We start from the raw sequence: 12,955 nt of genomic DNA on the forward strand, positions 1-12,955 counted from the left end.
CCGCGTAGAGCGAATTACAGTAGTCAAGCCTGGAGGTGACCGTCGCATGGATCACTGTGGCCAGGTCGGGGAATGGTTATTATTTAGCGCCTGCAGCAGTGCCAATTGTGCTGATCAAAGTGGTCAAGTATGCATGTGTGAGGCATGTTGTAGTAATCCAGTCTTGAAGTAACCAACGCATGCACTACTGTGGCAAATCTTTTCCGGTCCTTGCATGTATGTTTTGGTGAACAGCTCGAACGCACTCAGCTTATGATTGATATAAGTCTTTCTTTTGGGGCAGTTGCCTCTGCAAGGTCATGAGTTAGTGGCAGCAGGTTCAGACTCAGGAGCTGAGTTCTAGTAAACAACCAGGGACAAGCCTGTACCAAAGACCCTGGGAATGTCGGAATCAGATTGGAGGAAATGAAGGTGAAAGGACCTGCTTCAGAGAACCCTGGGTTGCGGAGAGAGCAAATAGATGAAATCAGGAAAGGCAGTGTCCCTATGATGCAGGAAGACTTTTTAAAGCAGGGGGAAGGGAGCGCTATTTGGTCTCCACTTCAGCTAGCCAAATATTTCTGGGCCACCACCGGCCACAACCCAGAAATCTGCATACCCTCCGATATTTCTCTGATAAAAATAGGGGCATCCCATTCCATAAAGATAATTTTATCTTATTGGGTTGCCCCAGCACTCTGGGCAGCTTCCAAAATATACAAAAACATTAAATATATATATAAAAACCTTCCCTATACAGGATTGCCTTCAGATGGCTTGGGGGTTAGATAACTCCATACCATCCAACATTTCTCCGATGAAAATAGGGACATCCTAAGGAAAAGTGGGACATTCCAGGATCGAAAAGAAACCGAAACAGCTTCTCTAAATCAGGACATCCTGGAAAATAGGGACATTTGGAGGGCCTGAATCCTGCCTATACGTTTATGCATATTTACCTGGAAAGAATTGTTCTTGATATCTATTCAACTTTATTCTGTAAACCTTGATTGTGCTGTGAAGCAATGCACCAGTTACACTAGTGGAGGTGTTTATCGCGGCTCACATTCAAGCAGGAGAAGAGGCTATGTGTCCTGGGAAAAGGCTCATTCTTATCTCAGTTTATGAAGCTGAGATATGATCACCCAGGCTAGCTCAGTGAAAAGAGAGCCGGCTCTTGAAAATAGTAAGATGAGAACCCATCCCAAGGTTTTGTTTATATCCCAGATGCTTATGAGAACCGCAGCTAAAAGGTTAAGCAGAAGGTGAAGAGAAAGATTCAGTTTCATGTGCTTTGTGATTTCCTAGCTCAGCCTCACTTTTGCTTTCCAAGAATGCGTTGCTGTTATAAATAACAAAACTCAGGAATGATCAAAAAGGGGAAAATGGCTGAGGAGACTATAAAAATATATCTCAGTGCTTGGGAAAATGTTTTTCTTCAGTGGAATGAAAGCAAATCAAGATGAAAGAAGAAAAGGAATAACCAACACAGCAAACATGCTATAATCTTAAATTTTTAAAACATAACCCCTGTGGTAGAGATACAATATTGGCAGTTTTGTGTGTTACTCTTGCTTATAGTGTGTAGCTGTGTTGTTTGTACTCAAGTAATATCTTAATAAGGGACACGAGTGGCGCTGTGGGTTAAACCACAGAGCCTAGGACTTGCTGATCAGAAGGTCGGCGGCTTGAATCCCCTTGATGGGGTGAGCTCCCGTTGCTTGGTCCCAGCTCCTGCCAACCTAGCAGTTTGAAAGCACGCCAGTGCAAGTAGATAAATAGGTACCACTCTGGCGGGAAGGTAAATGGCGTTTCCATGCGCTGCTTTGGTTCGCCAGAAGCGGCTTAGTCATGCTGGCCACATGACCCGGAAGCTGTACGCCGGCTCCCTCGGCCAGTAAAGCGAGATGAGCGCCGCAACCCCAGAGTCGGTCACAACTGGACCTAATGGTCAGGCCCAGAGTCGGTCACAACTGGACCTAATGGTCAGGGGTCCCTTTACCTTTAATATCCTAATGGAAAACTACCAAGGTCATAGGAACAGGTAGTTGAATGGCTTTCTATGATTTCACATGCAGTCCTTCATCTAAAGCACTCTTGTGCCACTTTAACAGTCAGGACTACCCCTAAAGAACCCTGGGAACTGTAGTTTGTTAAGGGTCCTGAGAATTCTTAGGAGACCCCTCACAGGGCTACAATTCCCAGCTCTCTTAACAAACTACCAGGTACCCAAGAAATCCTTCCTGGTACGTGTTAACATGTAAACGTCACGGACCTCCTTCGTTGCATCCATTTGTTCCAATTTGTAATGTAACCGAAACGCTTTCAACTGGCTAAGAACACCACCTGAGTCGTGTGAGCTCTACCTGAAACTGTGATCTGACAAGGTGTGCTGTTGTCCCTTCTCAGCAGCAGTTTGGGTGGTGCCTCACATTTTGCAGTCCAGCTGCTATGATAGCACAGAGGTTTATTTTTATCTCTGTCTCAAAAGAACAAACGCCCGTCAGAAAACATATTAGTAACTTTGGATCAGTGACAGCTGGCTGTTATATTTACAGAGATGGGTGTGCAGCCATTATGTATTTCTTCTTGCCAGGAGGCCACTGGGCAACATGAAACCTGCAAACATCTGAAACTTAAAGTGCCTTATTTGAATGTCTGCTAGCTCCTCCCACTCTGCCTCTTGAAATGTGCCAAATTGAGACATGTACGGCTTGACAAACACCAGCTGCCTTTTCTCCCCTTTTCTACCCATTTTTAAAAAAAAACTGATGAAGTGTTTGGGGGAATTCAAAACCTTGTCCACTATTTTATGGCATTTTGGTTGACCTAATATAGACTCTGGAATTATTATTATGGCCAGCTTTATTCTTTAGAATTCTGATGCCTAAAAAAGCATTGTGTTTTCATTCAATAGCATTTTCCATCTCTAGGTAAATCAGAGTTTTAGCTCCTGGTTGTGTTGATTTTTTTATACGCATGAATTTATGTCATTTTTTTTTCTTAACAGGCTTTTACCTTCTTAAATTTTATAGTTCCTGAAGTTCTGCTTTGCGAGTTCAGATGTTTTGGTCCAGACCCACAAAAATATCATCCTATTTGATTCTATGCTTTGTGGATAATACTTATCCATACTTATCTTTTGCCCTCCTCTTTCCAGGCACAGGTCTGTGCTTAAAAGCTCTGCGTCTGAGTCTCTGTTTTTGTTTTGCCCCAAGCTTTCTCCATGAAAACCTGCTCTTTAGTGCTCAATTGGAGCAAACATCCATTTGGGCTTTCTGCGGATTGACATTCGCTTTTATTGAGCTTTATAGGTCAGGGTTTCATTTTGTTTTGTTTTTGCAAAAGAGGGGGGTGCTCGGACACAGAGCTTTAAGCGGTGGGCTGTGCCTGGAAAGAGCGGAGGAAAGGTAATTGCGGATAAGCCCATAATCTGGGTTGAGCAGACCTCAGGAAATACTTGGGTGGGTTTTTTTAGTAGACCCTGTGATCCACCAACTGGAACCTGCTGCAAAGGATATACACTTAGAATTAAAGAATTCTGAGCCAAAGAATTTATTTTAGGCACCACATCTAAATGGAGCTCACACCAAAATCTATCAAGAGCCTTCTTCATTTCAACAGTATAATTTGAGCCAGGGCAGAGGGACTGTCCTTTAGTTGCTACTAGTAAATCAGTTGGATGTTGGAAGTCCTTGCCAATCATCCAGGGAGCTAATGGCAGATCCATGGTTGTCTTCTGCCCACTGTTGTCTTGACCCACCTTGATAAAAATCTGATAGGTCCCACCAGAGTGGATAAAGTTGCTTCTAGTCCATCCATTGTGGCACCAGTCAGCCATTCCCAGTCCTCAAAAACAGTTAAGTGAAACAATGAGTTGAATGTTTTCCCTTGGTGTTTTGTAGCCAGGCCAGGTGTAGACCTTGGATGAGAAATTCCAATCCCATAAGAGAAAGTAGAATGAAAACAACTATTTTATCCTTGATAAAAGCATTAGAGAAAAGCTTGTATTAAAAAGCTAAATTTATCCAGGATATTTCATTGTGTTGCATTTACAATGCAGAATTCAAATCAAGGTTCTTCTGTTATTTATCAGTGTTTCCTTAACTGACACCCACATCAAATTTGAAGCATCAATAACCCGCCTCAGAAGCACAGAAGGCTCCTTTCAACTGCTTGCATTGGAACATTGTGTCTGCTTGCTATCATTGAACTGTAAAGGATGAACACCAGCAGTAAACGGGCTCACGTGGAAAACATGCACAGACCAATTCATACCCTTGGCTAAATTCAATCAATGAAGCCAGGATTCAGAGACTTTTGCTTTACACTTGTTTACTTCTTCTTATTCATCGCGATCCTTTAAAAACCAGACCCTGCAATCAAATTTCAATCAGACAACTCTGAAACCGGCAATCAAATTTCAGGCATGTAAACAGAAGAGTCTTGCCGGTCCAGCATTCTTTTAGTCAACCTGGTCCAGAATGTTGCATCCCAATCGCATCTGGGAAACTTGCAGGCAGGGTACAAATTCAATAGCCTTCCCCTCTTGTTTGTTCCTGACATCTGATATTCAAAAGGATGCTTAACTCTAAACCTTGAGGTGCCATTTAACTATAATGGGTAATAGATTCTGACAGTCCTAGAGGGTCCTGAAAACTTCCTTTCCATCTTCATTATTATAGGGTAGCGGAAGTGAATGTTAATTAATCCACACAAGTACAGTTCGTACCATATTGCTAGACCAATTACGTTAATTGACTGAGATGGATTACAAATATGTTCGGTGTAGCCGGTGAGTAATCCACAAGCCTTTCTTGCTAGCCAGAGACCCTCTGGATGTATTTGTTGGCTCTCATGATGTCTGAAAAGGGTGGTGTCAATGCAACTCCCCTGATAGTTTAAGCCAGCCTTCCTTAAAGCGATGTCCTCAAAAGGTCATTGGACTACAACTTCCATCAGTCCCAGACAGCATCAGGTTAAAGAAAGCTGGTCTAAGCAATCCTTATCTTAAGCACAGTGTATGTATCTTTGCTTTCTAACTTGACTAAATCCAGTTAAGCTAGGTCATTGAAACAGTCTACGTCTACAACAATGGTCCTCAGCAGGGGTGCCAACTTGAATAAAATATTGGGGGGACCCAGGAAAGCCCCGTCCCACATTACTGATCACAAGACATGGTGCACGCACATCATTTGAATAGCAATGCCCATCAACTTGAGTGGGGCAGCTCCCTCAATGTTTTTGGGGAGCAAAGGGACCTTGACCCTTAGGAGTTGGCTCCAATGTCCTCATTTGTTTGGGGCCCAGGGTACATTTGGAAACCACAAAATCCAGAAGAAAAACAATGATGAAGGTCAGACCCTTAATTTAAAAAGTTGAAATGTTTACACCAAAATTATTATTATTATTATTATTATTATTATTATTATTATTATTATTATTATTATTTATCTGGCTGGGCCTCCCCAGCCACTCTGGGCGGCTTCCATAGAAACCAAAAATACAGTAAAATATCACACGTTAAAAACTTCCCTGAACAGGGCTGCCTTAAGATGTCTTCTGAATGTCAGGTAGTTGTTTATCGCTTTGACATCTGCTGAAAGGGCATTCCACAGGGCGGGCGCCACTACCGAGAAGGCCCTCTGCCTGGTTCCCTGTAGCTTTGCTTCTCGCAATGAGGGAACTGCCAGAAGGCCCTCAGCGCTGGACCTCAGCATCTGGGCAGAATGATGGGGGTGGAGACGCTCCTTCAGGTATACTGGACCGAGGCCGTTTAGGGCTTTAAAGGTCAGCACCAACACTTTGAATTGTGCTCGGAAACGTACTGGGAGCCAATGTAGGTCTTTCAAGACCGGTGTTATATGGTCTTGGCGGCCGCCCCCAGTCACCAGTCTAGCTGCTGCATTCTGGATTAGTTGTAGTTTCCGAGTCACCTTCAAAGGTAGCCCCACGTAGAGCGTGTTGCAGTAGTCCAAGCGGGAGATAACCAGACAAAAACAAATACGACACAGACAAACAAAGCAAACACCCCCCTAAAACAGACAGCTCCTTCCAATCATACGACCTGCCAAGCCAAAAAAATCCTCAATTAAAAAAATAAAATAAAAATTGGGAGGGCAAGAGGTTTAGGCAGGAACCAAGAGGGGGTCTGGGGATACCATGGTGGGGACCCCAGGTTTACAAAGATTTCATATTCAGCATAGTGGTTGAGCTGACTCTCATGATATCTGAAAAGGATCGTGGAAACACAACAAAACTCGGTCATGGTTCAGCTAAACCTTAAATTGAGCATAGTTCTAATTGACTGCACCCTATCTTAATATAGAGGTAGAATTCTTACATAATTATTATGCTATCCAGTTAGGTTTAGGAGTGATTACCGAGTGCTGTAGTCACAACCAATCAGATGCCATGGTGGACTTATTGTAAGATGGTCGAAAATTCCCCCTTGCAAAAGGTTTTATCATTCATTGGCATTAGTCTGGGGCAGAGGTGTTGGTGCTACTAAAGGTGTTGACTCATTAAAAGAATAATACTTAGCTCTTGTATATTTTGCCATTTTTTCTACTTGAACAAATAGCATCTTAGGCCCAGAGAGGCATTTACAGTCAGTGCCATCTAGAGAGTTTCAGCAGGTCTCATAAAATGGAAGGCAGGTAATATAAACAAGTTTAATAATGTCCTCAATCAGAGGAAAAGATAGCACACCTTACTTTCTTTACATTCTGAACATTCAGCATTGCACACCAATGTGTGCCACCCCAATGGCCTTAGACGATTATGCTGCTTCCTGAAAAGTAAAATGATGACTTATGAGCATTAATTATTACTTTTGGCTGACAGTTTGAGCACCTGAAGGCAATAGTCGTCCCATCCCTCTTTAATTTTGAAAAGACATTTGTGCTCCCAGGCTGGTGTTTGATCTCAGTATATTATATTTTTAACTCTGCCCTAGTTTTCCATTGCATTTTCTTCCTGTAGTTTAATGCTGTTTTGACATGTATTTCAATACGGTTGTACACAGCCTGGAGACAGGAAGTGGAAGGCGGCATAAAGTGGTTTCTAATAGATAAATACATACATACTTCAAAGAACAAATGGCTTATAAAATATGTATTCCTGGAATGCTTAAGAAAAAGAGTGGGGAACCTCACCAATGTTGGCCTGCCAGGTGGTCCAGGTTGACCCTCAGGGCCATTTTCTCCAAACCAACCCCAGCTGACCACTCACTGATGACACTGAGCGATGTCAGCTGATGGGCAGGGTTCAGTCCCACTGGGTGCTGCATCAACAGTGTGTTCTTTGACCCCTGTAGCCAGCAGGATTGAACCCTTAGCTCATCAGCTGGTCATGATGCCATCATGATATAAGATGATTGACAGATGGGTGGACTTGTCCACCTGTCACAGTGGGTTTGCAGGGGTGGGGTGGGGATAAAGATCTGGCACCCTGGCCCAAAAAGGTACCCCAACCCCTGGATTATGAGCAACGACAGTGCTTGATGAAAGATAAACAAAAAAGTTCCCCATAGAAATTCATGAGAAATAGAATCAGCCACAACTGTTCTTCAGTAAATAGGCATTTAGTAAGCATACAGTTTGGGAAGACTCACCAGACAAAATGGAGGCTACGGCTGCAATGATGAAGGAAACGATGACGCCTGGCCCGGCCATCTCCTTAGCAACCAGGCCAGAGACCACATACATCCCGGTGCCAACACAACTTCCAACACCCAGTGAAACCAGATCCAGGGTAGTGAGCACTTGGGCCAGTTTGGTTCCATGGGATGTGGTGGTGCCTGTCCCCTCCAGCATGGATTCCACTGGTTTGGTGCGGAGGATTCGAGAGTGCATGGCATACCATGTGGCACCCCACTGGATCCGCCGGGGGTCCAGGTGCGAGAGGATGCCGCTCATTGTGATGTCAAGGGATGGAAAGAAAGGCCAACTAAAACCACAGAGTTCAGTTAGCTCCCGTAACGAAGTCTGACAGCATAGACTTTAGCAGACAGGTAGTCAGTTTCAGAGATGGTCCATGTCAACTCAAAGCCACTGCGGTGTGAATGTAAACTGCAGCTTCAACAACCTGGGTTTCAGTTTCGCCTTGTGAGATCCTATGAGAAAAGGAGAAAGAGGGGGGGAAATATATTCCTGTGTGAATGAAAGAAAGTGGGAACACGAAACGTTACTATCCCACTCCTAGGAACCAAGATTACAGTAATACATTTGTGAGCAACATATACTGGAGGACCAGTCATACTTGGTGTATAGTGTAAGCAATACTAATTTATAGATGGATTAATGGTCTGACCTGGTAATGGGCAGCTTCTGGTGTTCTTGTTAAGTCCCATACTATAGACCTGCTATGTGTTCATGTGGTGGCGTCATTTTCACAGAAACGTAGAATTGGAAGGGATCCCTAGGGTCATGGAGTTCAACTCCCCTGCAATGCAGGAATCTCAGAAGCAATGAAGGTGGCTTCTCTTTCGTACCTACAGGACTGCCACTCCTGGTATGTCCCATGGAGGACCTTATGGTCTTCAAATAAAAACATCTTGGAGATCCCGGGCCACAGGGAGGTTAGGCTGGCCTCGACCAGAGCCAGGGCTTTTTCAGCCGTGACCCTGATCTGGTGGAACGCTCTGTCACAAGAGACTAGGGCCCTGCGGGACTTGACAACTTTCCGCAGGGCCTGCAAGACAGAGCTGTTCCACCGGGCCTTTGGCCAAGGCACAGTCTGACCCCCTCTCTCCTTCTGTAATCCTCACAGAACTCTAGCCCAATGGTTGCCATTAATTTGACTCTGAATTGATTTTAGAATGTATTTCAATTAATTGATTGTGATTTTATGTAAACTGTGTTATTTTTACAGTTGTTAGCTGCTCTGAGCCCGGCTTCGGCTGGAGAGGGCGGGATATAAATAAATTTATTATTATTATTATTATTATTATTATTATTATTATTATTATTATTATTACTACTACTACTACTACTACTCAAGATAGGTGAAACTCAGAATCAGTGTTTAAGCTAGATAATTTTAAACATTGGACTTAATAGTCCTGTGTGCATGTGTATGTGGTAATTAGATGATAATGTGTATTACTCCGCTTACTTTAAAATGTGGTAAGAGAGCCCTGCTGGGTTTGGGGGTCCTGCTGAGAGGGCTTTTGACACCTGCCCAGTTGGTGCTATTATTCAGAATATATTCAAAAAGGATAGGGCAATTGGTCAGCAGCACAATAAGGCCTGGATCACACATCTATGCACATCAGTTGGATTTTCAGCACTTAATTGCTCTACACTTGGGCTGCAAACTTATGCACACATACACTGTGTAGGAATATGAAGCTAATGAGCCTGACTTACGAGTAAATAAGCATAGGACTGTGCTGTAGATACACTGTCTGTGTGCTTGCTTCTGCAACCTATTACTTTTTGTGCTAGAGAAATGATTACTTTGTATATTTGGACATAGATGATTAGAAAGGTAACGAGCTTTCTTCTGTGTCCTCTTCCACAAATGATATTTACTGGGCAAATGGTGCCTTGAACTTTTCACTGTTTAGGAAAGGGGTAGTGTGAAACCAACAGGGACGCGGGTGGCGCTGTGGGTAAAACCTCAGCGCCTAGGACTTGCCGATCGCATGGTCGGCGGTTCGAATCCCCGCGGCGGGGTGAGCTCCTGTCGTTCGGTCCCAGCTCCTGCCCACCTAGCAGTTCGAAAGCACCCTTAAGTGCAAGTAGATAAATAGGTACCGCTGTATAGTGGGAAGGTAAACGGCGTTTCTGTGTGCTGCTCTGGTGCCGGTTCGCCGGAGCAGCTTCGTCACGCTGGCCACGTGACCCGGAAGTGTCTGCGGACAGCGCTGGCTCCCGGCCTCTAGAGTGAGATGAGCGCACAACCCCAGAGTCTGTCAAGACTGGCCCGTATGGGCAGGGGTACCTTTACCTTTTTAGTGTGAAACCATATCTTTCTAGCTGCCTGTGGAAGAAACAGTTCTCTCTTTTTTCATTTTTGGCTAAAAAGAAACTATTTTCCTCCTTTGTATCTAAATGTGTGTTTTTAATACATACAGAAATTTCGCCAAGTTAGCAAAAACATGGTGTTAAGTTGACTGCTGTTGGTTGACGAAAACCTAGAGAGTTTCCCCAGATATTTACCCCAAGCAATATTTACCCCATGATTAAAGGTTGTAGCATTTAGGATTTTTTAGTTTATAGAAAAGGTGAGGAAGAGGTGGCATGATCAAAGTTTATAAAATTATGCATGGCATAGAGAAAGTGGCTAGAGAAAACTTTCTCTCTGTGTGTCTCACTCATTACACTAGAATTCGTGCACATTCAACGAAGATGAATGTTGAAAAACTCAGGACAGACAAAGGAAAGTACATATTCATGCAGTGCATAGTTAAACTGTGGAACTCACTCCCACAGCAGGCAGAGATGACGGATGGCTTGAAAAGTGGATTAGGCCAATTCATGGAGGATAAGACTCTGCCTCCACAGCTAAAGGCAGTATGCTTCTGAATACCAGTTGCTGGAAAGGGGAGGGTGCTATTGTCCTGCTAAAGTCCTACAAAAGACTTCAAAAAAATTACTGCCAGTCAGAATAGATAGCAAGGGGCCAAGAGTCTCTAGTTCAGGACAGAGTTAGTATGTGAAAGGGTTAAGAACCACAGACTTCTAAATTGCTAGAGTAGGCTCAGTGATGTTACATCCCACTTCTCCTGAGAGGGAAGAAATAATTCTTATTTCCTGTTCTCTTTCTCCCTCCCCCCCTTGCGTTGCATATGACGGATCCCTCACCTTAGCTCTCTGTCCCAGACATATGTCTGAGACTACCCTTGTGGTACTTTTCAACCAAGAACATTGACCAGAAATTTATCTTTGCTGCTAAGAACAATGCATGACTGTAAGTAAAGTATATTTTAAACTTCCTTCAATGTGTGGTGTGCTCATATGCAGGAGAGGTAAAGGGAGCCAACTGCTTCAAGTAGATGGAGCATATTAAAATAAGGCTTAAAAGCCTATTCCTACACTTCACTACATCTACCTAACGATGGGATTGTAACTCTGCTACTGGGGCTCTTTATGCGCAAGCCCTGTGTTCCTAAAAAAACCAGGCACCAGCCATTTCTTCTTTTGTTTCCTAACACACACACACATGGGTCTGTAGAGGACTAGATATAATCAATATATCCTCTTACCAATGCCCATCAATATTGTTATCTTTCAACAGGGTTAGGATTGGACTTTAAATCGGGGACTGTCCTCTATAAAGCAGGATATAAGACCACCCGAACAAAGACCTATTGAATAGGCCTGTTTCCAACCACAGTGACCAACCAGATGCCTTTGGGAAGCTCAAAGGCAGGCAGGAGCACAGTCGCCATCTCCTGCTGTTGCTCCCCAGCAACTGGAATTCAGTGACACACTGCCTTTGATCCTGGATGCAGCAGATGGCCATCACAACTAGCAGCCAATAGCCATAAGGCTGAGCTCTTCATTCATAGCCAAGTGGTTGAATTCTTACTTCCAATGTGGGAGGCCTACTCCAGTGTGCTACTGACTGTGCTTTCTGAGGACGGGGGGGGGGGCACATGCCATAGCTTACTGTTGGAAAATAGCTTTGTCTGCACTAGGTTTAGCCCCTGGTGCCTGCTATTTTTAAGCAAGGATCTCAGACAGCACAGGCATAATGAGCCAGTGATCTGACTCAGTTTAAGTGCATTCAGAGTTTTAAGCCGTGTGGCTTCAAACAGCACCCAAAGACACCAGTTTCAAAACGTCACCAGTGACATTTAAAACATCTGGATGGGTTTCAACTCAGTGCTTTATAATTAAACTATGTCTGTCTTTTTCAGCTCAAAAGGATCCCACTGTGGGGACATAGAAAACTCAAAGATGTATAATGCTCCCTATGGCCAAATGTTACATTTTTCACTCATCCACTAATTACCTTCTTGCCCATTAAACACAGCAAATGGCACCAACACTTTGGTGAGGGGCTTTATTAAACATTGGGGGAGAAGGGGAAGGCTGTACAGGTTTATTTAGTTTTTCTGGAGAAAACTTTGTTCATTTCTGTTTTTGCAAATTGCTTCCAAAGATGGTGCCCAACTCACAGGGTTCTTTTCCTTTGAGGTGGTGATTTGCATTTAGTAGACCAATAAGTGAGGCCACATCTGCACCATGCATTTAAAGCACTAAGATTCCACTTGAACAGTCATGGATTCTTCAGAACTGTAGTTTATTATGGGTGATTAAGGGTTGTTAAGGTAAAGGTAAAGGGATCGTTAGGTCCAGTCATGGCCGACTCTGGGGTTGCGGCGCTCATCTCGCTTTACTGGCCGAGGGAGCCGGCGTACAGCTTCCAGGTCATGTGGCCAGCATGACTAAGCCGCTTCTGGCGAACCAGAGCAGCGCATGGAAACGCCGTTTACCTTCCCGCTGGAGCGGTACCTATTTATCTACTTGCACTTTGGCGTGCTTTCGAACTGCTAGGTTGGCAGGAGCTGGGACAGAGTAACAGGAGCTCACCTCGTGGCGGGGATTCGTACCGCCGACCTTCTGATCGGCAAGTCTTAGGCTCTGTGGTTTAACCCACAGCACCACCTGTTGTTAGGAGGCCACTATTCCCCTCACAGAGCTACAATTCCCAGACTTCCCTGGGAAGAGGGATCGATTGATAAATCACTCTCCTCACAAGTCTCAGTACCCTCAGCAAACTACAGGATTTTTTTTAATGAAAAAAACTCTGAGAAATACAAGTTTTATGAAAAAATGGTGTGAGTTTAAAAAAGAAATTGAAAGATTGATGCAGAAATAGGAATAAATGGGCTTATGAGTGGATAAACACAAAATTTGTACAATGATACCCAAAAGCTTAAGAAAAACACTTTGTCAGCCCATGGCCCCCCACAGCCCAAGAAGAGACAAGAAAACCATCTCTTTTTGAATTCTAATTGGCT

At 43.9% G+C, this 12,955-nt stretch overlaps 1 protein-coding gene across 2 annotated transcripts in view; it reads right to left on the reverse strand.

Annotated features, from left to right (window-relative positions):
• The window catches only part of SLC7A14 (solute carrier family 7 member 14), a 50,560-nt gene that overhangs the window by 19,317 nt on the left and 18,288 nt on the right, over nucleotides 1–12,955 (reverse strand). For both annotated transcript variants that reach the window (XM_053390538.1, XM_053390539.1), the window contains exon 2: nucleotides 7,595–8,095. In XM_053390538.1, the coding sequence (XP_053246513.1) occupies nucleotides 7,595–7,898 (304 nt within the window). In that variant the 5' untranslated portion in view covers nucleotides 7,899–8,095. The remainder of the gene's footprint in view (nucleotides 1–7,594; nucleotides 8,096–12,955) is intronic.

Source organism: Podarcis raffonei, chromosome 5 (genome assembly GCF_027172205.1).
Source record: "Podarcis raffonei isolate rPodRaf1 chromosome 5, rPodRaf1.pri, whole genome shotgun sequence".
Taxonomy (NCBI): domain Eukaryota; kingdom Metazoa; phylum Chordata; class Lepidosauria; order Squamata; family Lacertidae; genus Podarcis; species Podarcis raffonei.